General features: G+C 37.6%; 1 protein-coding gene and 1 pseudogene across 2 annotated transcripts in view; one reads left to right on the top strand and one right to left on the bottom strand.

Annotated features, from left to right (window-relative positions):
* The window catches only part of LOC308525747 (ferritin light chain-like), a 1,112,779-nt pseudogene that overhangs the window by 610,631 nt on the left and 474,162 nt on the right, over window positions 1-27,986 (bottom strand). The gene's annotated exons all lie outside the window — the stretch shown is intronic.
* DYNC2LI1 (dynein cytoplasmic 2 light intermediate chain 1) lies at window positions 391-25,994 on the top strand. The gene is made up of 13 exons (XM_081100492.1): window positions 391-682; window positions 2,793-2,910; window positions 4,711-4,745; window positions 6,776-6,845; window positions 10,343-10,431; window positions 12,784-12,970; window positions 13,902-13,970; window positions 14,881-14,958; window positions 16,492-16,568; window positions 17,163-17,233; window positions 19,909-20,006; window positions 20,404-20,496; window positions 25,274-25,994. The coding sequence occupies exons 1-13, from the start codon at window positions 675-677 to the stop codon at window positions 25,334-25,336; spliced, it is 1,056 nt and encodes a 351-aa protein (XP_080956618.1). The 5' UTR covers window positions 391-674; the 3' UTR covers window positions 25,337-25,994.

Genomic DNA, 27,986 nt, shown 5'->3' with positions numbered 1-27,986 from the left:
ACTCTGTGTAGCACACAGTTTTGCATACAGTACTAAATCAGTATTTATTATTGATTTGGAGGTAAAGTAAGTGAAATATTGTGGAGATGCATTGACTTTATTAACCTGTTAATAAATAATGTGCTGTTGCATAAAACCGGAAACAACTAAATAAGCAGAAAGTTGGGAAATACAAAATCATAATATTCTTTGCCGCTAGTAAATCACTAGAAAATAGCTCGGGAGATTGCTTCACTCTCCATTCCCAAATTACTGCTATTGGCAAGAGAAAGCTACCTGGAAGACAGGGAGAGAGAGAGAGAGAGAGAGAGAGAGAGAGAGAGAGAGAGAGAGAAAGAGAAAGAGAATCGAGAATCCTGGCATATATTCGGTACTCAATAGAATTTTTTTAATGAAAGAACACTTGCAGCCGAGAACTTTTAGATCAAAGAATTTGTTACCGCGTGTCACTTCGTTCTTGCAAATTCTGGGAGATGCGGCTGAGCTTGAGACTTGAAAAAGAACACTGAGAACTACATTTCCCATAAAGCCCTTCTTCTGCACGCAACCCAGCCTGTGACGTCGCTCCCATGGCAACCGAAGAGCCTGCTCGCCCAGGCCCACCTCGGAGTTTGCGGTCTAATTTCTAAGCTGAGCCCGACGCGGAGCTCGGACCCTGGGGCTGCAGAGCCACTATGCCCAGGTATCCCCGCATCCCTGCTCGCGCCAGGCTTACGCTCCCCTCTTTCCCACCCTAGCGTGGAAGGGGTGGGGAGGGAGAGGCCGCTGGGGGTGTATTTTGGGAGGGGAGCCCACGCGGGATCCGATAGTGGGAGAAATTGTCGGTCTGTCCTGCTTGCAACCCGTGCCTGGGTGGTCAGAGACCCGTGGGAACTGCCCTTGCGCGTGTGGATTCTGCCGAAAGTTCCCCAGGTAGAAAGGAAGAGATTTGGAAACATTCAGCTCCAACCATGCACTTACTCAATAAAAGTTTCTTGCAGGCCAGGGAATGGAATGCCTAGGAGCAGGGGCTCACAAAGCCACTTCCTTCGGGACCCCCTCCTGGTGCAGGGGTTCACAACAACAGTAAACGAGGGGGGTTGCGGGTTGGGACCTGCGGCCGCACTAAGTGTAGGATCGTGTTTAAAAGCGAGGGCAGGGAGCGGAGGGGATAGGGATGACCTGTCAAGTACATTGTAGCTCTTCAGTTCTGTGGTGCCGGTTTTAAGTCCCTGTTCCCAAAGCCACCCCTAAACCTCTGAACAATGTGTAAGGACGTGGAGGAGACGGGGTTCCTGGAGCCCATCACAGAGCAGCGTGAATGGGGTTTTCTCACCTTGTGGGTTGGCAGTGTGATCTCTGAGGAGGCTATGAGTCTTGTGTGAGAAATCGTCAGTTTCCCAGTAACCGTACCATGGGTTACGATTTTAAAGTTCTGGCTATAGTTATAACTTTCCACCAGCGGCAAGACTGGTGGCAGCGCCTCCTTCTCTCCTCTCGTTGGGAAGTTGGAAAGCAGGTAATCACGCGTTGAGAGAATGGCATGTAAGTAAAGAGCAGACAGGCTTGGACTGAGTTCCAGGGGGCTCACCTGTGGAATGAATGTGAATTTTAGTGCAAACATTTAGGGACACCTGCTTTAGCTCCTTTCTTCATCCTTGGTTCTTGAATAACATTTTTTTTGAATAGCAATTATTATAAGCTCTTAATAATTATATGTCGGCCAAGCCCTAAACTAAATGATACATTTTAATAATCAATCATGACAATCTTATCAGGTTGGTATGCTTTTTTATTCGCATTTTAGAGATGAAGAAACAGGGGACAGGCACAGAAACCTGCAAGTATTAGGTGCCCAATAAATATTTGCTGAACTAATAAAGGAATGCAGGATCCAGAGAAGCTGGCTAATTTGCCCAAGTTGGCATATGTAGAAAGTAGCAGATTCAGGCGTACAACACGTCAGATCTCGCTCATTCTTTTTAGTTCAATACTCCATTTTTCACGTTAAGCTTTAAAAAATGATGTACTCGTATTTGTGTAAAATTATATGTGTGTGTAGAGATATGAATGAAAGTGATTTTCAAAATGTGATTTTGGGTGATTTTTTTCTTTATATTTTCTGTATTAGACATAAGGGAATCCTGCCCTGGCCGGTTTGGCTCAGTGGATAGAGCATCGGCCTGTGGACTGAAGGGTCCCAGGTTCGATTCTGGCCAAGGGCACATGCCTGGGTTGTGGGCTCAGTGAGGGGCATGCGGGAGGCAGCTGATCGATGCTTCTCTCTCATCGATGTTTCTAACTCTCCCTCTCCCTTCCTCTCTGTAAAAAAAAAAAAAAAAATCAATAAAATATTTTTTTTAAAAAAAATAAGGGAATCCTGAGTTAAAAATATAATTTTAAAAATAGGAATAGTTGAGGGAGCAGAGATCATTTGGTACACTGGTTTTACACCTTCCCCCATTTGCCCAGATGCTGTTTTTCAAGTTATATCTTCCCCAAAGTTGGATATTCGTATGTGCCTGAGAAGCTCACACATACAGCTTTCAGCCTCGCCTGGGAGCCCCAGAATTAGAAACCCTCAAAGTCTGGGGCGAAAGGCTCTGCGTATCATGGTCAGCTTTCTCTGATGAACCAGTACAAGGAAAATGACTAATCCTCAGTCAGCAGTTTTACCAGTTTATTGTCCTCCAGGAAATAATGTTGATTCGTTTTATAAATTTGACTGAAATAAAAGTGCTCTGAGCTTGAAATAAATAATGGAAAGGAGCCTTCTTGTTCCTCTGAATTTTGTTTTCCTGCCTCTCATTTAGTGAAACGCTCTGGGAAATTGCAAAAGCTGAAGTGGAAAAACGGGAAAGTAACGGAAGTGAAGGTGATGGAGCTGAAATTGGAGAAAAATCCGTTTTCTTCATTGGCAGTAAAAATGGGGTAATTTTTCCTAATTTTTTCCAAGTATTGTGATGTTTTAACAACTAGCGGTAAAATTTGTATTAATACGTTGATAAAAATGTGGATCCTTCAACTCTTGAGCCATCTAATGAGTCTCTGGCCTGCTGGTTACGTTGGAGCTTGTTATGCCCCATCTGAGGGTGTCCTGCTTATGGGTGAGTGGGTACTCACATCCGTCCTGAACACTTGTCGTTGGTGTCCCTGAGGTGGGCCACAGCAGCTTGGAGGAAGGGGCACTTGTCTCTAATTAGACTGCCCAGAGGAGCCATCTCTTCCCAATTTGCACAAAGGCACCATAAATGCTAACCTGATGACCACTTGTACAACGGACATAAGCATATAGATAATATAAACATGAACCATATAAGTATGATATGGTTAACCTTCACTTACTGAGGTCACAGAAGTTGAAGGAAACTTGGAGATATTCTAGTTTTCTACAATAGGGATTCTTAACCCTGGGGACCGTAGAGATACTTCTTGGGATCAGTGAATTCCCTAGAAATGTATGCAAAATTGTGTGATTGTGCATCTGTGCATTTTTCTGGGAAATTAGAATATCCCAGCATTCTAGCACCTCCCGAAAAGGTTAAGGGCTATTGCAAACAGTGGTTTTAGAGTTTGAACATCTCCAGCAGTCGGGGAGTTCTCTTCCAAAACTGTAGCCTGTTTCGGTTTTTGTTAACTCCTAGTTATTAGAAAAATTCCGTTTGTAACTTCCATCCCTTGGTCCTAATTCTGACCCGTAAAACTATGGGAATAAATCGAATTCCTTTTCTATTTGCTAAATTTTCAAATATTATAAAATGGCTCATCAAATAGTTAATGGCAACTATCCTGTCTCCTCAAGTATCTGTTTCAGCTTTATCTTCATTTCTTTCAGCCGTGTCTTCTGTGTCATGGACTCTGTGTCAGTCATGGATTCTCTATCTGTCACGATCTCAGTAAATCTTAACTAGAATTATTCTAATGTGTAATTCTCAGGATGGAACAGAAATTTTGAGGTTTTGTTTCATTAAAATAGACAAGGGCAGGTCTGCAAGCTTCTCTTTTTCCAGATGCTGAGCTTTGGTTTTATTGTATAAAAAAATTTAAATGGTGATGGAAAAAATAAAGAAAAAAATTTAGTAATCACACAACCCTATTCACTAAGGTTGAGCTTGAGATCTGTAAGTCTTTCATTTATGCTATTGGTTTTGTCCTTAACTTTATTAGATCGGGCCCTTTTTTACAGTCTGTTAGTATTTTTAATTATATTAAAATAATTTATGTATGTGGTCCTAAAAAAATAGAAATCCTTTAGAAATAAAACAAAAAACACTCTAACCATGCATCTGGATTGCCAACTTTGAACATAGTTGCAGCATGTCCTTTATTTGTATGTTATCTTTTTCCTTTATATCCACTTCGACAATTAGAATTCAAACATTTTAGAAGACACTAATCATCCGCTTAACCAGTAATTAGCAGTGATGAGTAAAAAGAAAATTTAAGGCAGCTGACAAGTTGACCACTAAAGTGAGGTATGATTTGCTAGTATTTGTCATCCAAGGGGCTTTATAATTATAATAATAGCAGTGTAGTTACTACACTGTGATGGAAAGTTGACAGTTAACTTTTTCCACTTATCAAACTTGGGAACAATTCTGAAAGTTTCTAGTTTCCAGGTAATTTATCATTCAAGTAATTAAAAAAGCTATTTTGGGCCACAACTATGAACAATAGTAAAATTTTACATATGGATGACATTAACACAGTATTGCTTTTTTAAATTTCTAGGGCAAGACTACTATTATTCTAAGATCTCTTGACAGGTAAGTGTTATGTTAACGTTTAGACTACATTTTTTGCTTGCATAAGGCAAGTTAGATACTAAAAGACATATGGAAGGAGAACAATTTTGAGGTACAAACAGCATAATTCTTAGTGAACCCTTAGTATGGTCTTTAAGATCTTCTTTAAAAAATAAAACCAACAGTAACTAAAAAAATTATACAGCATTAATATTGGACTTCCCTATTCATGGAGAAATTAACATGACTACACAGCCTACACTTACTTTCTGTTTGGCTATACTACTGTGATATTTTAATTGTTTTTATTCTATCTAGTCCATGATTATTTGAATGTTAGTCATAATCTTTAAATTACTCATTGATACAATTTTGAAGCAGAATGTTGGTCCTCAAACTGTACATTTTACCACTTGTTTTCTGTACTTTTTTAACCTTCTATACTGGCATCAGATTAAGATTTAGGATTATAATGGCTAGATATTGTGAGAAGTTGATAAGGAACACCTCCAACCAATTTGGGGGATATTTCTCTGTTCCCTTTATTTCAATGCCTTTCTTATAACTTCTCCAAAAACAGCAAGAGAGATGGAATCTGGTCTTAAGGTCACATTAAAGAAACATTCATTTGCAAAATATTATTAAATAATACAAATAATAGAATGTTGGCTTTGTGTAATTCCTCATCAGCAGAATTGTTTCTTAGAAGAACCATCCACAGTGATACCTACTCCATCCTTCCATCCCCAGGAGCCATGGCTCTTTTCAGGGCAGGTGTGTTTCTCATTACAGATACGTCATCCAGCACAACATCAGCTTAGGACAACATCTAAATTGAACCGAAAATTACGAATTTGGGTTCCTTGATAGTCTACTTAGAAAAAGAACAGGTCTTCAAATTGTAGGTTAAATATCAGAGTTTTAAAATTTTGTCTTAAAAGCAGCGTTTTGTTTCATAAAGGAAATTCTTATCTTACAGGAAATAGAACCAAATATTCCATATATATAAATGAAAAAAGTACAGGAGTGATATACAAAATATTCAATAAGCATACATATATAAATCACAAATTAAAAATTATTTTTATCCTCCAAATTTAAAATAGTTAAATACTAATATTACTCAGCATTAAAAAGGAACGAAGTCCTACAACATGGATGAACCTTGAAGACATATGCTGAATGAAATATGCTGGTCACACAAAAAAATACTGTATGATTCCACTTATATGAGGTATCTAGTCATTTATAGAAACAAAGAAGCTTACCAGAGGCTGGAGGGAGGAGAAAATTGGGAATTGTTAATGAGTTTGAAGTTTCAGTTTTGTAAGATGAAAAAGTTCAGAAGTGTGGTTGCATAACAATGTGAATATACTTAACATTACTGAACTGTGCACTTAAAAATGGTTAAGATCATCAACTTATGTTATGTCTTGCTACTAGAGTAAAACAAACAAATAAATAAATAAACCATAAGACTGCTTACCAAGCAATGTAAGCTGTAGTGTAAATAATTTATAAGGTGATTTTAATATTTTTCAAATCGTTTGTCGATGTTTAGGAGTCACTAATGTCATTTGTTGGTAGCTCTCAGTAGATAAATGATGCCCGCCTTTGAGCTGTGATTTAAGGTAGAGAACTGTATTTAAGTCTCCCCTGATGTCTTCACTAAATTGATGGTCATTAGGTTCCCCGCTCCCCATAGCAAGGCTGAGCATGACCCTGATGTCAGTGCTTTCCACCTGGCCTGGATGCGGAGAGCCCGTGCCCTAACAGCCATCAGCACTGCCAGCCCCACTGCCTCTCTGCGGGGCTACCAGGTCACGCAGGCACTGGTACTCACCTCTGCAGCTGCCACTAAAATCCATCAGGATGGTGTTTTGAAGGCTTATTGATTTTTTATATAATTTTAAAATCATTTTTACCTCAATGCTATTATACAAGGTAACTTCTCCACTAGTAGATTAAAGTTTTCAGAGGAAGCAAAAATTTATCGGGTAAGATGATAGCATAAGAAAATAATGGTAATACTGTCTGTCTTTATTGTACAGGGATGAGCCACCAAAACCAACCTTAGCCTTGGAATATACATATGGAAGAAAAGCTAAAGGGCATAACACAGTGAGTGTCTTTTTAAGTGATATTGCTGTGCCCACAGACGGAGAAGTAATGAGGCTGACTTTGTTTTACATTTTCCATCTTATCTACAATCAGTAAATATATCAGGCAGTACACTTCATGGCTATGTACTTTTAAACTTCAAATGCAACTCAGCAGATATGAAGCTAACCCAAACTGAAAATATTTTGGCTTTCTCATTTGTTATGTCTTCAATTGCTATTATAAGGTTCCTTTGTAACTTTATTGTATGGTTTGGGGGCATAATTTATTAATTGTATTGATGTGACTTTTTCTTCTTTCAAATGAGAATATGTGAGTTACCTTCTGTGTCTCCCCAAAAAATCTTCTAAAAATATGTTTGACCTGTGGAATATTTATGAAAATATACTGCTCAAAAAGCAAATTATTAGAAAATATACCCTGAAGTTGGTAAAACTATTTTAGACTGCAGGCCCTGATTGTTTAAAATCCTATTTTCACTTGTTTTAATGTCTCTTCAAAGGAAAGTTAGAAATTATTCAGTAGAGGGGGAATTTATAGCATTTGTGAGGAGGATTTTTTTAAAAAGCCTAAATCGAATTCTCTTTTGGAGGCCTCACATGAAAAGAGGCCATTTCTTAAATAAAGTTAGCTGTATGGAAGAACAATCTAGAATAGATGGTCCCACTTCTGTAGCACGGGCAAATTTTTATAGATTGACTTAGTCCAAATTCTGATGATTAGACAGTGTGTAAAGAGTTAAAACTGCCTGATGCTTCCTCCTGCATTCAGCAATGAGAGTTGGTTATTAAAACTGTGAAACTAAAAAGAAAAGAAAAAACAAGATATTGAGATACAGGAGAACTTTATTTTTGTTACTCACATGAACTTTTACACAAGTGATAAACTTAGAAATGGAAACTCTAAGACAACTTTCATAATCTTAACTTTTGAGGAGAGCTCTAAAAACATCCTTTCATCAAATTGTAAATCAATTGACATTCCCCAATGACAAAATTACTTCCCCCACAGGCATTAATAATCCAGATATCAACAGCAAAAACAACTCTAGTGATTATGAGATGGTGATTTGTCAAATACATATATTCATCTAAAACTTGCTTTAATGACCATCTGTCTCTTCCAAGTTCATGGTTAGTAGATACATTATAAGCTCATGTGATGCTTTTTTCACCTATTTTTTCCCTCTAAACTTTGTGCTGTCAAGTTGAGCTTGTCCATGTTCATTCTAGAAGATTCATGTCTTTCTGAATGTAATGTTCCCTGAGAGTTCTACATGGAAGCCCTTTGTCAGCTCCTCACAGTGTGGTGTCCTGATGTCAGGGCGGAAGCGGAGATGTCATTGGCTAGCCGTCTAGGGAGCTTGTCATGGTCTTGATTCCGAGCTGCCTCACCCTTTCATCCCCTCGTGTTGAAGAGTCCTATAAACAGGGAAGCAGCTTATTGTTTATTGCCAGTGAGAGCCTGCCTGTCAGATTCCCCAGGGGCATCAGGCACAGATCCTTGCTCAGGTAACCCTGGTCTGCATCAGGGACTGCCATCTGTCTGTCCCGTTTCCCCATGCCCTACCTGTATGTCTAATTGATTTTGTGAGCCTCTCCATCCCTAAATCAGGATGTTTTCTTATTCAACGATTTTATTTCTATCTAGAATCATAACTGTTTTCAAAAAGATAATACCAAACGTTTTCAACTACTTATTTTTATATCACTTTTGAGTAAGTGTCTGCTACATGTGCTATTTACAGAATTAGGGCACTGTTTGTCTTCTATTAAAGAACTAGAGGCCCGGTGCACAAAAATTTGTGCACTGGGGGGGGGGGGGGAGTCCCTCAGCCCGCCCTGTGCCCTCTCGCAGTCTGGGACCCCTCGGGAGATAACGACCTGCTGGCTTAGGCCTGCTCCCGGGTGGCAGAGGGCAGGCCCAATCCCTAGGTGCAGCCCCTGGTCAGGCTCAGAGCAGGGCCAATTGGGGAGTTGGGGCGCCGCCCCCTGTCATGCACAGAGCTGGGCGGATTGGGAGGTTGCAATGCCACCCTCAGTCACGCTCAGGGTAGGGCCGATTGGCGGCTTGGGGCACCGCCCCCTGTCACACTCAAGGCAGGGTCAATGGGGAGGTTGTGGCGCCACCCCCTGTCACACACAGAGCAGGGCCAATCAGGGGGTTGGGGAGCTCCCCCTTGTCACGCACAGAGCAGGGCCGATCAGGGGGTTGGGGCGCCGCCACTGTCACACTCAGGGCAGGGCCGATGGGGAGGTTATGGCTCTACCCCGTCACACACAGAGCAGGGCCCGTGGGGTGGGGGCGTTGGGGCGCTGCACCCTGTCACACACAGAGCTGCAGGGTGATCAGGGGGTTGGGGAGCTCCCCCCTATCAGGCACAGAGCAGGGCTGATCAGGAGGTTGGGGTGCCTTCCCCTGTCACGAACAGAGCAGAGCCAATAGGGAGGTTGTGGCCCCGCCCCTGTCACACACACAGCTGCAGGGCGATCAGGGGGTTTGGGCGCTGCCCCCTGTCATGCTGATCCCGGTGCTGGGAGGCCTCTCAGCTCCGCTGATCCCGGTGCGGGGAGGCATATTACCCTTTTACTATAGAGAATAGAGGCCTGGTGTATGGGTGGGGGCCAGCTGGTTTGCCCTGAAGGGTGTCCTGGATCAGGGTGGGGGTCCCCACTGGGGTGCCTGGCCAGCCTGGGTGAGGGGGTGATGGCTGTTTGCAGCTGGTCACACACCCTTCAGGGTGGGGGTCCCCACTGGGTTGCCTGGCCAGTCTGGGTGGAGGAGCTGAGGGCTGTTTTCAGGCTGGGACTGAAGCTTCCAACTGCTCCTTTATTTCTTTTTTTTTATTATTCTGGGCCAGCTTTAGCTCTGAGGCTTGACTCCAGCTCTGAGACCTCAGCTGCTGAAAACAGGTATCTGGTTTGTTTCGGTTCTATAATCAAAACTCTGTATCAACTCCAGCTCTGAGATCCCGGCTCACTGAAAGCTGGTTTCTGGGGTTTTGTTTAGCTTCTATATTTGTTACAATGTTTTTTAAACTGCAGGCTCAGAGGCCGGCAATGCAGGCAGGTAACGTTGGAGTCCTCCGTCACTGAAGCAAGCAAGCCTCATGTTCAGTTTCAAGCTGCCTGGCTGCTGGCCGCCATCTTGGCTGGCAGTTAATTTGCATCTCGCCCTGATTAGCCAATGGGAAGGGTAGCGGTCATACGCCAATTACCATGTTTCTCTTTTATTAGATAGGATTATTAGAATTAGGGCATTTATGTGTACATATATGTTCTTAATGCTTCATCTTTATTCTTTGGAATAGATGTTTTGATGCATTTTGAGGGATGGGATAGAGAAAGAGGAAAGTTTTAACTGCCAAGCAAGGGTTGATGGAGGACTATAGTATTTTGTATTCATAATTATTACTGACTGGTACTAATGAAATATAAGTATTTCAAATTCAAAAAAAATTACTTTGAAGAAAAAACACCTGTTGTTGTTTTTTTCAGCCAAAAGATATTGCTCACTTTTGGGAACTAGGTGGAGGAACCTCTTTATTGGACTTAATCAGCATACCAATCACAAGTGATGCCTTAAGGTAAGTGAGCCAGCTCCAGGAACAGTAGTTAGTAAGCACCCAGTCAGCGGTGTCCATGGGAATGAGTAGGCTTTTGTGAATCAGAATTTTGGGGGACAGTTTTATGCTGCTGAAGGCTTATGCTCACTTCCTTTCTATGTGCTTAAACTGTAATGCTTCAGAGAGAGTTAAAAAGAACTAAGGCTCTGGCCTTTGCTGAAGTGAGAGCTGGCATTCCACCTAGTAACATGTTTTGCAAGCCTGCAAACAGAAATATGTCAAATAATAGCCGGGCAGTGAATTCACTTGGCAGAAATGAATGTGAAAAGCTTAATTCTTTCCAGTACGCATCCCAGTGTGAGCTAACTCCGCCCCTGAGTTTTTTCCTTTGGCTGGATATTACATCTGCCTTTGAGTTTAATGCGAATTAATACTGTTGATGCTTCGGCAAAGGGAAAACGATGAGTTAGAGGAGGGAGAATGTCTCTCTACTTGCGATCTTAAAGAAATAGAACTTTGGGGGAAACCTCAAATTCTTTGGTTTTCCTGACAGTGCCTCCCACATATTGGCCAAATCAGATGTGGAAAATTGTGACATTTCTCACAATGTTCATGGGAACCATCTTAGCCAAGGAAAACAAAAACTTTGAAATAGCTTACTTTTGTCAGGGTTTAACACAAATGGTTTCTTGATACATGGACCAAATACAAAGGACCTGATATTTATTCTATGTCAGCCACTAACATAGTTAGGGAATAGAATTATTTCTTATTAACAGGACAATTGTTTTTCCATAGCTATTCTAGGTAATGTGGGCTTTATTTGTCCAGTGATTTTTTTGCTTTTAAAAATATATAATTTTAGTGTATGCTCATATAGAAAACTGGGGAAAATACTGAAAGGTACAAAGAAGGAGCACCCCTAATCACATAAAAGAATAATCACTGTTAACATGTCAAGGTATTTCTTTCAGTGTTTCCAGTGTTTGTAAATATAATTTGTACAGATTTTAGATGTTTTATATGCACAGTTAGATTTTGCTTTCTCACTTATAACCACCCTTTCCCCGTGACGTTACTCTTCAGGAGCATGGAATTTTACTGCTACCTAGTTTTCCATTTGTCCTCCTTTAACAGAGAAAATGAAGCTGCCTGGGATTAGGGTAGCTATGTAGGGTAGTAGAGTGGAGAAGAGTGGGTGAGGGTGGGAGGAGCCAAAAGAACCTGAGCTGCCAGTAGTGTGGCCTGAGGCTGAAAGGAGTTGGGCTCTCATGGGGCTCCAGTTCTGACCCTGACTGTCGCATTACCTTGTTACATTACCTCACTTGCCATTTCTAGGCCTAACAGGGTTTGGGCCCACTGGGCTTTTGGAAAATCTAATTTCTGTAGGAAGCCAAATCTTTCCACATCTTCTTTAATACCCGACCTTGTGAGTTCTTGCTCTTCCTTTCCCTGGAACCCCAAGGCAGCTGGGCCTGCTTTAAGGGAGAGGAGGGGGTCAAGGTTATGAACACAGAGAAGGGGAGCCATAGGCCTGGGTCCAAAGTAGGTTGCTGAGTCGTTAAAGAATTCATGGAAAACATTTCACTCCTCATGTACTTGCAAATCTCAGAGTATTTTGTGACTGGAATTAATTTGACACATAATTTCCTTTTGTTGGACACAGCCCAGCAACTGGAGAAAATAATATTTCCAACTGCTATTAGAATTGTTTGTCTTTAAAATGATTGCTCATAAAATAATTACAGATGCATTGAACGTTTCCACAGACTTTAGATAAATTGTAATAGAGCATCTCCTGTGGCCTGATTCACTGTTTTAAGAGGTTGGGTTGTTTTTGCTTTGTTTTAACATTTTTAGCTCTCATTTGCTATGAAGATAAAAGTAACACAAGTATTTCTAATGCATTGGAAACACAAATTTTAATCTTCGAAAAATTGAACAATTCATTTCTCTTTTGCTTAAAACAAGGTCCACCAGTAAACCTGTTTTCTTCTCCTTTACCTGTTGTGCTGCTGTTATTATTATTTTAGTTTCCCTTCGTTGGAACACATAGTAAAGTTGGATCTAAACATGCATTGTTGGACCCAATTACTTGCAAATTATTTGAACCAAATTATATTAGTTCAAACAAAAATTCCAGTGCCACTAATGGTTATAACACTTACATATCACTAAAAAAAAGCACTCAAATAAGTAAGGCTATAACTTTGGTGCTGTTTTATTGTGGGGTTGTTTTTTTTGTCTTAGAAAATTGCTATGTGTTTTTCTTTCCTAATCTATCTTATTCTTAGATAATAACTTTCAGTATAGTAGGGTTTCACAGTGGTAATTATTTTGAGTCTTTTTAAAAATATTTTTTTATTTCTTTAGGACATTTTCTATTGTTCTTGTTTTGGATCTTTCAAAGCCTAATGACCTTTGGCCCACCATGGAAAATCTGTTGCAAGCCACAAAAAGCCATGTAGATAAAGTGATAATGAAACTGGGAAAGACAAATTCTACAGCAGCTTCTGAAATGAGACAGAAGATACGGAGTAACATGCAGAAGGACCATCCAGTGAGTTGCAGCCGGGGTTATTCTTGGAACCTTAGCCCATACACAGTTACAGAGAACATCACAACAGCTTCTTTAGTTTTTATGCATGACTTAAGATTCATTTGATATAGATGAACCTGCTCACTGGAAAATTATAGCAATTTTATAAAACCTCAGTAAGAACATTTCAAGGGAAAAGATTTTTTATGTCTTCTTAGACATCTTCTGTGACTGTTATGGCATATTACACCAATCTAAAGAAATAGTTTTAAGTAGTAATTTGATATTGATTTTATAAAATGAAGATTATAAACCAAACTGTACAAATATCACCTGACAAGAAACTAAAGGAAGCTACAAATTTGAGCAAGGGTTAGAATTTAAACAGCCTTCACTGTCGCTCTATATTTTACATTCCTTCAGTGTCACAGAGTCAGTACATTTATCATCTGACAAGTAATTACATTATAAAGTTGCAATGGTGACAACACAAGTTCTTTAAATACAGTCATGAATTTCATCTTCTACAAAGCTAAAAGCAGGATTTTACATTGCCCAGAGTTTTCATGAATGTGTTTTACATAGGTAATATCCAACAAAACTGATAGCTTATGGTTCCCATGTATGCAGTATAAATGCTACTGCAACAAACAGTTAACACAAAATAGTAAGAAACGAAAAGGAAGATGACATGTTACATAAGAAAATAAAAGGGCAGAGCACACAAAAAGAATAAATCTTTTAGTAATTTAGAGAATTGCTGTTTATAGTTTTATACTTGAGAAATACCGTTTATTAAGTGAAGGTTAATTATTGGAACAACCTTAAATGTCAAGCAAGCATGGTCAACATCTATGAAGAGACTGAAAATGGTATCTTTTTGGAAGTAAATAGAAATTGCTGAATATACAATAGTAATTATAGTAAATCAATGAAATATGTTTGCTAACAGGATCGTGAATTAATTGACCCATTTCCAATACCTCTGGTCATAATTGGAAGTAAATATGATATTTTTCAGGTAAGCTTTTCCACTTCTAGTTGAGTTTGTTATACATACATGTCTAAGCTTTATGGGAGAGGAACCAAGGTAATAATGATTTGCATGGTCTGTTCATAAGATTCCCTTTTTCATTTTATAAGAATGTTCATCTAATAGAAGATTTTATAAATATTTGTAACAGGTTTTTTTAATCAGGCCAAAAAAGAAAAAAAAAGTGTGGAAGGTTGGAAACAAGTTAACATATAAAGTGGTTTTATATAAAACATCAATTGTCTTGTATATTTTGATAAGCACCAGGATCAACTTCATTTGTAGCACTGTGATATTAGAAAAAAAAATAGGATTCTGTGATAAAATATTAAAAAACATTTTCCAAAAAAAAGTAATAATGAAACATGAAAGTATCTCTCAGAGGGAGAGGTCAAGGAGTCACACATCTTAAAGATTTTAGAAAAGAGGATATCATTGGGAAAGCAAAAATAGGTAAAGAACAACAAATACAGTGGAATGGGGATAAGGTAGAAGATTTAGAAACTGAATCTTGAACCTAGTCACCAAGGGATAGGACTTACTTCCCTACTTTTAAATTGAAGAAAGTAGAAAATTGGTTTCTTCTTATCTTTGCTTGTCAGAGAATCCTTAGGGTATTCCACACTATGAAATGTCTGCTGATTTCTGAATTCTGTTGAGCTAAGTGTTTAAACAAGGGAAGATCTGACAGCTGTAGCTCTAGAAGGCTGCCGCTATTGTTCCACTCTCTATAGAAACAAATACCAAGGTAATGGAATCCTACTCCTGAGGGTATGTTCAAAAAATAAACAAACAACTAAGAAATAACTCTATATCTGCATTGAATAATCTATATCTTCATGCTGCAGACATTTAGTTCCCTCAACTCATTTTTCATTTTAATAACATATTTCTTTAGGATTTTGACTCTGAGAAGAGAAAGGTAATATGCAAGACACTTCGATTTGTTGCACATTATTATGGAGCATCATTAATGGTTCGTACATTTTCTATCCTTTGGGCTTGAATGGACAGTACCAAATTTGGAAAGGTTAGCAACTTCATGCACAGTCATGAAGACTAATGCTTTTACTAATGCACATCATCCCCTCCTTTCCTTTCCCATTGCCCCAAAACGTTCGTTTTATAATGTAACCATAGAACATACTTCTAGATGGCCTGACATTTCTTTGGTGCAAAAGATCTGAATTGCTTATATCTATAAACCCCAATCTTAAAGAGACAATTTATTTATTTATTTATTTATTTATTTATTTATTTATTTATTCATTCATTCATTCATTCATTCATTCGTTCGTTCATTCATTCATTCATTTCCCTTAAGAATTAAAATCTATATTCTCTTAAAAGAAAAGGGCTAGACCATGTTGTCTCCAGGTCCCTCTGAGCGCTTTGATTAAGAAGAAAAAAGAGATCATACGAATGGGGGTAGGAAGTATCTTTTAAAATAAAAATGCTTTAATATTTTATTGCATTGAAGGACATTAAATAGATAATGATGATAATAATTATAATAACCAATATTTCTTGAGCAGTACTTTGTTTCAGGCTCTGTGCTAAGCATTTCACATTATTCCCTCTTTTCCTCCCAACCCTATGAAGAAGGTACTGTTTTCGTCCATTTTACCATAGAGGAGACTGAGGCTTAGGTGAGATTAAATGACTTGTCCAAGATCATACATCTAGTCAATGATTTCCCTGAGATATAAACCCACCCAGCAGGACTCCCAAGTTCATTTTTTTAACCTCTGCAACAAACAGCATTTTTTAAAAAGTTTAAAAAAGAACACATTGGTTCAAGGTTATTTTTCCCACTTTCATACATCATAGTCATTATGATTTTGGCTTAGTGACTTTTGGTATTTTAAAAAATCAAATTTAGACTTAAAAGATTTGTAGGGTAACCATATGTCCTGGTTTTTACTTGATATCTCAGCTTAATTATTAATACTACCCACTCACTTCCAGTCTCTAAAATGTTCTGGTTATGTCACCCTAGTTACCATACCACCACTGAGAATATTCAGTTGCTTATTTTGCAACCTCCAAAGACAAGTCAAAAGAGAAGTTAAAAAATTGTTTTAGTGAGTATCAGTGTTATTAGACTGGTCTGTAGCTCCCTTGTTAACTACTTTGAAAGCAGTAATATGTCCTTAGACGGAAATGTTATTTGTGATGTATTCCTCCTGTTTTTTAACCACCCAGATTGCATTTTAGCAGTAACTATGACCCATACATCGGAGTAGCTAAAATGTTTAGTGCATAAACTCGAGTTCTTTCAATATTATGTACTCATGAAGTTTGAAGAGTCATTAAAATGAATTTATCCACATTTCTTTTTTTTTCTTTATTTGTTTTTTTTCTATCTATTCATAAGTATTTGTTGGGCAAATAAATAGTAATTCGCTCTGCAATCTGTACTTGTTCAAAGCCATATTTATGTTACCTGTTTCTGTGATTTGAAAGCAGAGCATAAAATTTATTCTCCTGATTTTTTTTTTTTTTTTAGTTTACAAGTAAATCAGAAGCTCTATTACTAAAAATACGTGGAGTTATCAATCAGTTAGCATTTGGTATTGGCAAAAGGTACTGTTAAAATACGTTTTTTTATATCTTTTTATTTTATTATTTTTGGCCAATATTGTTTCATCTGACTGTTGTTCTCACCAGTCTTTTGTTTCTTGACCCAGAAAGTGCCCCAGATATCTCTTCTTGGAAAGATAATTTTATATTACCTTTTGCTTCTTCTGTTCTTTAAATATTTCTCAGATTCACAATTAAAATGTTAGAGAATACTTAGTTTGACACTAGAATAAAATGATATTATTATACTTCTCTGATTTTTTTACTTCTTTTCTCTCATTTTAGTGGCATTCCTTCTATTATCACTTTCTGAATTGATTATAAATGAAATAAAAAATATTTGTACATAATTTTCTTAACCATGCTACTTTTCTTGGTTTTGATTTAAGGTAATTTGTGTCTGTCACTTTTTTTCCCCTGTAAAACCTTCATTAATGCTCTACGTTAAATCACTTACACAAATAGTCACTCACTCATTTGGGCAGTGCTTTTACCAGTGGCTAGATGTAAAACTTGCTTCTTGTATTTACAGTAGAGTGTGGTAGGATATTCAATTGCTAAACTAAATTAGATTCTTTTTTCTTCTTATCCATGTAGTAAATCAATATGTGTGGATCAGAATAAGCCACTGTTTATCACAGCAGGATTGGATTCTTTAAGTAATATAGGTTGGTGAACTTACTAAATTTGTTCAATCATTTTTTTAATTGCTTATTGATTTTATCCTACTCTATGTTCCCTTCATCTCCAACGTACCAGCATTTCTGGTTTCATTATCATTGCTGTAATTTCTTATTATTTACTTGTATACACAGTATTGCTGCAGTACATCACATTGACATATTTGTGATGAAAGGGATGTTGCCACATGAGAGACCGGCTTCTGATCTCTATTCCACTAAAAAGTTTGCATCTATTTCCTTTCCCTTACTGATTTCTAGGGGATTTTAAATTGTAACTCCTTGGATTTAGAAAAAACAAGAACATAGAGTGGTCAGGAAATTCAAAACTACATATTATGGGCAATGGTGAAAATTAGAGATTCAAGGGCTAGAATAAATAAAAAGGAATACAGTATTAATTAAGTATCCCTTAATTTTTCATTATGAAAATAGCTGGCCTCATCTACTGGGATGTGTTTCCTAAACTTATAGATGCCCTAGGCTCATGAAGCAAAAGTAATTTTACAAGTTTATGAAGTCAAGCTACTTATCTTCTTATAATAAAAGATGTTTGGGCCTAACAGCTCTTTATACTCTAGGACTGTCATAGTTTGGTTTTAAACTCTAGTGAGCAGTACTTTATTTCCTATTCTCCATTACTCTTACAAGCCAAAGTTAACTTGACTTTAAATGTAGATATCTTTGTAATGAGATTATAGATTGAAGTGCATTGAAAGGAATAGAGATGGTTAATGGGTGATTATAGAGAACGGTTCTTTTATTTTTATAATTATCATTAGTTTCAAGTTAATTTCAGTCACAGTAAAAATCACTTTGTGTACTGATAGATAATGCTGATGGGAATCTTTTGCCCATGTGAGTAATTGGAAGTCAGAAAAAGGTTGAGAATTACTGAATTTAAAAATCATGTAGCTTGGACCTCATCAAAATTAAAAACTTTTGCTCGTTTCAAAAGAATGAAAAGGCATGTTATAGTCTGGGAGAAAACATTTCCAAACCACATACCAACAAATAACTAGTATCTAGAATATTTAAAGAACTTAACAGTAAAAACAAACAATCTAATTAGAAGATAGGTAAAAGTCATGAGCAGACATTTCACTAAAGAGGATATATGAATGGCATATAGAGTTTAATATAATTAATTACTACAGAAATTCAAGTTGAAACCACAGTGAGATATCACTTCACACTATCAGAATCGCTAAAATAAAAAATAGTGACAACACCAAATGCTGACAAGGATGTTAAGAAACTGGATTACTTATACATTGCTGGTGGTGATGTAAAATGGTACAGCCAGTCTTGAAAACAGTTTGACAGCTTCTTATAAAACTAAGCATGCAGCTACCATATGACCTAGAAATTGCACTACTAAGCATTTATCCTAGAGAAATGAAAACTTGCATTCACATAAAACCTGTACAAGAATGTTCATAGCAGCTTTATTGGTAATAGCCCAAAAGTAGAAACTACCCAGATGTAGCAAACTGTGGTACATTTATACCATAGAATACTACTCAGCAATAAAAAGGAACAAACTATTGATACACAGAATTTGGATGTATCCCCATGGAGTTATACTGAATGATAATCAGAAAAGGCTACATATACTACGACTCTATTTATATAAAATTTTTAAAATGAGAGAATTTTACAAATGGAGGAAAGATTAATAAATATCAGAGGTTAGGGACAAGACTGTGGGTGAAGAGGTAGGAGGAGAGAGGTTGGGAAGGAGGTGAGTGTGATTACAATTTTAGTGAACAACATAGATGCTGAAACATAATGAAAAAATCTCAGATTGTAGATTGAAAAGTATGAAAAAGTGTCCCAAATTTTTTTTAAACTTCCAAATTAAATTATGCAAGCAATACATAAAGCCCTTCTCCTTATAAAACATTAAAATATAACATAAAAGGATCAAGTTTGGTCTGTATCTTTCCAGACCACTTTCTATATATGAGTATGTGGTATAAAAATATGTTTTAATTTAATGGTATTATTCTATGTCATTTTGAAATGTGTCTCTTTCACTCAATATGCCTTAATGGTTTTTCAATATTATGCTATATATAGATTTGTTTGGTATTTTGACTGCTAGATAGTATTACACAGTAACTTAGTTTACGCTTCGTCTATGGATGGACATTTTGGTGGTGGCCAGTTTTCCACTAATATAAATGATGCTGTAGTGTGAAATCCTTAATACATGTATGCAGATGTTTTAGGGTAAACACCAAAAACTAGAATTGCTTATTAATAGGGAATGACCTTTTTTAGTACTTTAATGGTATTTAGCAGCGCCAAATTACCCTCCAAATTAGCTGTTCCAATTTTCTCTCTAATCAGCAACACATAAGAGTATTTGTTTTCTTGCAAATTCACATGCACGTGAGAATATCAATCTTACATTTTTGCTGAGCAGCAATTGAAGTGTAGGGAAAGAGAATTACAGTTTACTCATTATTGTCTCCTCTTCTTCTAGAACTGGAACCTGGCTTGCTACACGGGGTTGGGGTAAATTTTAATTGTGACTGTAATAGGAAGATGGACACGAATGATCTAAGATTTATACTGTTTTTAGTGTCATCAGTTTTACTGATAGAGTTTGAATGTTTTAATCAATGCAGTCATTGGAGCAAACCTTCCAATTTCAGGGTCTCCTCCTGTTCCTGATAATGACATTGGGAAGTTTCATGCCCGTTCGCCAATGGAGTTGTGGAAAAAAGTGTATGAAAAGCTCTTTCCACCAAAGGTACCTATTTCTGGTTCTTTTAAAGCAGGAATTCTTACCACTATTCAGTGGTTACTGGGAAATGTCCAATGGATTTATTATGACAACTTTGTTTTCAACTCTCATGTTCAGAAGTTAAACAGTCACTTAAAATCAATTGTATGTGAGACACTGTGGGGTTAAAAGGTGGGTTATGACACAGTTCTTGCTCCACTTTGAAACAGCTCTCTGGCTATTAGACAAGAGAGACACAATCATCTGAAAGGAGAAGAAGGAAAAAGGACCTGGTGGAATTTGGCCCTCAGTGGTGATGATAAAAGATCATAGCCTACATGGCTGGCTGAGGAAAGGACGTGGCTTGTGAGTCAGATGGTGTGGGCTTATGGGCATGAAATGATTTGAAGTATTGTAATTTCAGAGTATCGACACACTAAAAGATATCAAGGACCCTGCAAAAGACCCCCAGTATGCTGAAAGTGAAGTTGATGAAATGAGAATTCAGAAGGATCAGGTATTACCCAAAACATTTATTTCATTTTGAATTATCACAAAAATACCTGTAGACTTCTATACATTTTTCTCAATTTACTTACTTAATGGGTTTTTTACTTTATAATTATGTAATAGTACATCTTCGCTATAGAAAAGTTAAAAGTCTGATATGAATCAAGAAGGAATTAAAAATCACCTGTCACTCTACCACCCAGAGATAACCATGTTTACATATCCTTTTTGGATTTTTCAGTTTATGATGGCTAGTGATTCTTACTTTGCTGCTGGGAAATGCTTTTATAATATTCTTTTGTTTGTGAGATTATTTAAAAGAGCTTGCTTTTTATTAGGACATTCAGATGTACCTATACTTTCTTGTACCAGAATAATTAACTACTGCCTAATCTGAAGGCACACAAACATAACTGACAAAATCCAGGATCTCTCAGGAAAGTGGTTCAAAGTGGGGACTGCATTCCACATGTGCCAAGATAGCACTGTTTATTGTATACAAATCTGATGTGAGGATGCAAAACTGGGTAAATTTATCATGGCCCAATACTTATATTTTCCCAGATCGCTGTTTAGTTTGATAAAATGAGACAGTGTGTGGAATCTGACCTTATATAATAAGTAAGCTTATGTATAGTAAACACTGTAAATTGAATGTCCTGACAACCTCTCGGGGGGGATTTGTAGAGCTGTGTAACTTAGGCATTGTCTCAAGGATAACCTGAACACAACCATCCACTGGGTATTCTTCTCAGCATTAAGCAATACATTGAACTTAGATACAGTCCAGAAGACTTTTGAAAGTATGTCATGAGTATTTAGAGGGAGTGTAGCTGTAGCAAGTAAGAGGCATGTTACAATCCTTATCAAAAGTCCAATGGCATATTTCACAGAAATAGATCAAACAGTACTAAAATTTATATGGAACTACAAAGACCCAGAATAGCTAAAGCAATCTTGAAAAAGAACACAACTGGAGTCACCATGCTTCCTGATTTTAACTATATTAGGAAGATTTAATAATGAAAACAGTATGGTATTGACATAAAGACAGGCACATAGATCGATGGAACAAATAAACCCATGCTTATATGTAAATTAATTTATGACAGAGGAGCCAAGAATATACAATGGGAGAAAAGACAATCTCTTCAATAAATAATCTTGGGAAAATTGGATAGCCACATGCAAAGGAATGAAACTGGATCACTATCTTACACCATACAGAAAAGTCAACTTAAAATAGACTAAAGCCTTGACTATAAGACCTGGAACCATAAAACTCCTAGAAACAACATAGACAGTAAGCTCCTTGACATTATGACACTAATTCAAAAAGATATATGTACCCCCCATGTTCACTGCAGCACTATACAATAACCAAGACATGGAAACAACTTAAGTATTCATTGACAGATGAATGGATAAAGACACACACACACACACACACACACACACACACACACACACGAATATTACTCAGCCATAAAAAAGAAGGAAATATTGCCATTTATGACAACATGGATGTATCTTGAGGGTATATGTCATACAGAGAAAGACAACTACCATATGATCTGACTTATATGTGGAATCTAAGCAACAGCAACAAAAAACCAAGCTTGTAGATAACAGAGAACAGACTGGTGGTTGCCAGAGGAGGGGTAGGTGATAGACCAAAGGAGTGAAGAGAGTAAAAAAGTACAAACTTCCAGTTATAAAATAAACCATGGCAACATACAGCTTGCGAGTATAGTTAATAATATTGTGTTGCATATTGGAAAGTTGCTAAGAGAGTTGAGCTTAAAAGTTCTCATCACAAGAAAAAAATTCTATAACTATTTGTTGACAAATGTTGACTTATAATGGTGATCACCTCACAATATATACAAATATTGAATCATTATGTTGTACACCTAAAATGTATATAATGTTGTATGTGAATTATACCTCAATTTCAAAAAGTGAGGGGCATGTTGTAAGAAAAGTAGAATGACCTTGAGTAACTCCTATTATGTGTATATCTTGGCTATAGAGATTAGTTGGAAGTCATGCCTGAATTAATATTTACCTAGAAGTCAATGACTAACTGCCATTGTTGATAAGAGTATTTGTTTATAGTGCATAATGACCTTTTATTACATTTATATACATAAGTATTGTTAAAGGGCTAGGGTATTTCTGAGTATCATGAGTTTTCACAGTCAAATCCATCTTCTCTGACCTAAAACCATAAGAATTTTTAGTGGAACTGGAAAGCAGTCCTACAATACCTATGTCAGTCTTCACTCAACTCTTGGACCTCACTGCTACCTCACTAAATTCTGTATTCTCCCTAAACATGTATCAGTGTGGGTGTGTGTTTAAAATATAGGCCTACTGATTATAAGCAAGTTGATTTTTGGAAGCAGGGACTAGCCCTGGCTGGTGTAGCTCGGTTGGTTGGACATGGTCCCGTGCACCAAAAGGGTGCCGGTTCCATTCCCGTCAGGGCACATGCCTTGTTTTATGTTTGATACCCAGTGAGGGGCGTGCGGGACGTTTCTCTCTCACATCAATGTTTCTCTCTTTCTTTCCTCCTTCCTCTCTAAAAATCAATTTTAAAATATTTTTTAAAAAGAATTGCAGTGTAAAGAAAACCCTCTTACTCAGCTATTCCTTTAAACTTTTATCAATTATTTTGAGTTCACACGATAGCAGTACTGAAGGGCCCAGTGGACATGGTGAGTTCTGTGTCATACTAGTTAGTTATTCTTTATCCTCCCTCTGGCATGGGCTGTATGACCAGCCCATTCTTCCAAGTTTGCTGACTGCAGCAGGGACATACTACTAGCAAAGAATCCCAAAGCGATGCCCAGTAATTGTTGTGGCTTATTTTATGAGTTAACAATCTTTGAAACCATAGTGGTAGATAACTGGTGAACTGAATTAACTTCATTAGAAAAAATAAAGCATGCTGTAAAGACTACTTTGGAGTTATTAGTATAAAACTTCTTCCAAAGTCTTATACAGTTTTGAAACTTGGAACGTTTAAATTTTAATGACTTAGACTATAGCTATGAATGAGGCAGTCTGCAATTTTTCTGAAAATGAGAATAGGATTTTTCCATTTATAGCAACTGTGAACTTTAATTATGTTAGTCAAAGGGCAGTGATTGCCTTATCTTGCAGGGTAACCACTTTTTGCTTATCTGAAATAATATTTTACTCTGTACAGTTAGACATTGAGCAACAGGCAAGAGGCTAGGAGAAGGCATTCCTGGAGATGGTCCCTTTTGCATGTTGATGGTCTCACTCAGGATTTCCACTCTCACTAAATTTATCTTTATTTTGTGAATTGTAATAGTTACAAAATAGTCTCAAGTTGTAAAGTACAGCAAATGGAATTTAGTCAATAATCTTATATAATAAAAACCTAATATGCTAAGTGTCTGGTCATCTGGTCATCCATTCAACCAATCAAAGCATAATATGCTAATGATATGCTAAGGCCACTCAACCACTTACTCTGACAAGCACTGACCACCAGGGGGCAGACGCTTCGACTGGTAGATTAGCTTACTGCTGGGGTCCAGCCGATGGGGACCGAGTGAGGCAGGGGGCACACCCTGGAGCCCTCCCACGGTCCCTCCCCACTTGGCCAACCTCCTGCATCCCTCCCTGGCCCTGATCGTGCACCAGTGGTGTCCCTTGGCCTGGCCTATGCCCTCTCGCAATCTGGGACCTCTCGGGGAATGTCAGAGAGCCGGTTTTGGCCTGATCCTGCAGGCTAGGCCCAGGGACCCCACTGGTGCATGAATCATGCTCCAGGCCTCTAGTATTGTAATAACTATGTATAGTGCCAGGTGGGTACTGGAAACATTGGGGGAATCACTTCATATAGGATATGATTATCTAACCACTACACTGTACACCTGAAACCAAAAACAAAATAATATTGAATGTAAACTATAATTGAAAAATGCAATTTTAAAAAGAGTAACATATACTCATTATGAAAAAAAAATCCAAAGATATACAAGTATATGTAATGGAAAATGGAAGTGTTCTGCTCTCTCTCCATCTACTTGCTGTTTTCACATGTGACTGCCATCCTTTTTGCTGGCTGGCTGTAAAGCCACGTGTGAGTGAGTGCTGTTGTGTTTAATCAGTCTTTACTGGGAGATCATCTTAACCAGCGGTCAACAACCTTTTGGACCTCATGGGACCACCAGTGGTCTGTGGACCACCGGTTGGCGACCGCTGCTCCCAAGGTTTCCTCTAATCTGTTTCCAATTGTGTGTCAATATACACAGTGCAGTGAATATCTTTCTGCTTATATCTTTGTGCTCTTCTATACTATCCTATAGGATAAATTTCTTAAGGCAGAATTATGGGTTAAAAGATCTATACATTTTAAATATTGATACTTAGCTAACTTCAAGTAGGTTTTAACAAGAGTTGAATAGCGAACAATTAAAAATAAGGTCACTTTTCAATACTTAATATATGACAAATACTTTATTAATTGAATGAACTTATATACTATATAGAATATAATTTTGTCTGAAACTTTATTAAATTCATCTCTAAGTGCTGCTTATGCTACCCAGAAACTCCAAAGGCTACATTCTAGTAAATAAATACTAAGTATAATCATTTACAAAATAATTGTCAAGAAATTTTGAGAATGATAAAGCTGTAAAGGATACATTGTTATATCAAAAACTGCTAAGGGAGTTTTAAGATGCCTACTTTAATTGTTAAAGTTGATTGTTAAAGTACTATAATGTATATTTTTGTTTTAGGAACTGGAACAGTACAAAAAAAGTTCTTCCAAGTCTTGGAAACAAATTGAGCTGGATTCTTGAACCTAACTCAGCTACAGTGTATTTATTTCCCAAATACTGGTACAAGTAAGATTATTTTATTGATATTAGCTCATTAATGAATTCATTCTTGTGTTAATAAATCCTATATAATAAGAGTATAATATACTAAGTGTCCAACTGATTGGTCGACTGCTTGACCAGTTGCTATGAAGCACACTGACCACCAGAGGGCAGACGCTCCAACCAGTAGGTTACCTTGTTACTAGGGTCCAGCCGATGGTGACTGGGCAAGAGAGCCAGACACGCCCTGGATCCCTCCTGTGGTCCCTCCCTGGCCAGCCAGCTCCTATTGGCCCTGATCGGGACTGGGTGAGATGGTCCCGATCACCTGATTGCTGGCCAGGCTAAAGGACCCTACCCATGCATGAATTCGTGCACCAGGTCTTTAGTAATATTAATAATAGCTCATTAATAAACTAGCTATTGTGTAATAAATGAAGAAAGACATGTAATACTTTAAACAATTTTTTTAAAAAGGAATTTAAGATGTATAATTTGCTAAAGGAAAAGTGCATTTCTTGTATTAGTGCCACCCCAGGATATTTATCTTTGAAAAGGGGAAAAAATTGTTTAACTACGTATAGTATTTTTTTAAATAAAAAGAATCTTCTATTACCTACCTCTACCATGGTTAAGTAAATATATCCTTGGTTCAGCATTGATAAGTTTGTGCTTATGTGTTTTCAGGAATATGAAAGCAAGAGCATGTAAACAGTTATGAATAAGGTTAAGTGCTCATATTAGACACATTCCTTCTCTAAGGAGTTCTCAGCTGTGGCTGGTAGGAAACGGGAATTGGGTTCACTTTCACAAGCATCTAATGTTACTCTAATGGTGAGGCACAAAAAGCACCCAGAGTACTTATTTAAAATGCACATTCCTGAGCCCCCACACCAGAAATACAGTCAGTGAGTCTGGAATGGGGCTCAGGAAACTGCGTTTTTAATCAGCACCCCCAGTGATTCTGACATACGTTAAGTCTAACTTTTTGAAGAACAGGCAGTTTTAAGGAGATGTTGTCAATAAACAGACCAAAACTTGATCACTTGGTAATAACCAAGATTATTTCCAAGGTAGGATAGCCTGTACGAAGCCTCAATCTTATAGGTTCATGTACCTGCCACCCACGTTCAGTTCAGAGTAAGTATAATTGCTGTTACCAATCAGGAAAGTTCTTTCACTCTGTGTTCTTCCATTTCCACTGTAAAATATGCCGACCCTACCATGCCACGCACCCAGCTTCAAATAAGCAGCCCTGCTAACCACAAGAACACCAGGCTGGGGCGTGGCATGAGTGCACAGCAAGCTGCTGATGACTGTCATGAAATAAGGGGTCCTAAACTAGCTCCAGCACTGTGGGGAGCAGGGTTTGCAGCATGGCTCCAAGGGACCTCAGCTGAAGGAGCTGACAGGCGCTGGGCCTGGGTGCTGTGGAGAAAGGACTCCCTTTAAATTCACAGTGAACGTGATGCTCTCAGAAACACCACTGACTTGGTGAGAAGAAACAGCTCATTCCACAATAGTAATGGGAATTTTTATTATATAATTTGATTTCCTTACACATCATGTCCATTTTTGACTTAAGACACAAACTGTCACATTGTGAAAGTCACTGTGTTTCTCAGAGATGGTATCGCTAACATTTAATAGCTTGAAGTCACGTGCTCTGTCACTTTTCCAAGTGTTTCTGAGCTAGAATGAGATTCATCTGCATATGAATAGAAAATGTTTCCACTTACATTGTGCACCCATATCTTTAGTAAGTTGAAATCAGTGATTTCTAAAGAGGTTCCTGTGGAACTCTCTTTGAACTACTTTAATAGATTATCATCTGCAGAATTGTCTATAATTGATGTGACATATATAATCTGTGAGGCATTATGTAACTATTACACCATAATCATCAGTGTCAGAGACCTTTTATAAAAATTGACAGTACGATTCTGGTAATTCACCAATGTCTCCAGATCCTTAAATACTGTTCTAAGAAATAGAATTTTACTGTGGTTTCCTTAATGAAATGATCTTTCCTACTATAATGTGAGACATTTCAAATGCTATAATTTATCATTCTTTACAAGTTGGGTCATAGTAACTGAACAAGTTCTTGTGCTAAGATATTCTCACTCAGAGTTACCATGGTAACATTGAGACGGTCTTATTTCAGACTGATACATGAATTTCTTGAAGATCAATCAGAAAGATAGTCATTTCGTATATACCATTTATATACAATCTATGTACAACATTCGATCCCTAAAAATATATAATATAGGTGTTTGTATTCATCAGCATTCTTTCTCTTTACAGTTCAAGAACATGAACTCCCAGTGTGTAACCTTATTCTTCTGAGTGTAAATGTTGTGTCCGTTGAGCATTTTGTCTACATGGACTTTCAATAATAGCTACTCCCCAACCTTAAAGATGTCATTTCTCAGTGCAAACACTTTATCTAATAATATTTACTTTTAATTTTATAAGTAAACTAAGTGGAAGTGAAAAATAGCCAGCTAATCTTTAAAAACATTACAAGAGGTGTGCCTGATGTGCTGTGTTCTCAGTTCAGCCATTCCTGCAGTTTTTTATTGTAACCCTCCATAAAAACCACTGAGTACTCTGGACCAGTGGT

This window comes from Myotis nattereri, assembly GCF_964212035.1.
Source record: "Myotis nattereri genome assembly, chromosome: 10".
NCBI lineage: Eukaryota > Metazoa > Chordata > Mammalia > Chiroptera > Vespertilionidae > Myotis > Myotis nattereri.
The sequence above is the reverse complement of the archived record's forward strand: the minus strand, read 5'-3'. Positions and strand labels throughout refer to the sequence as shown.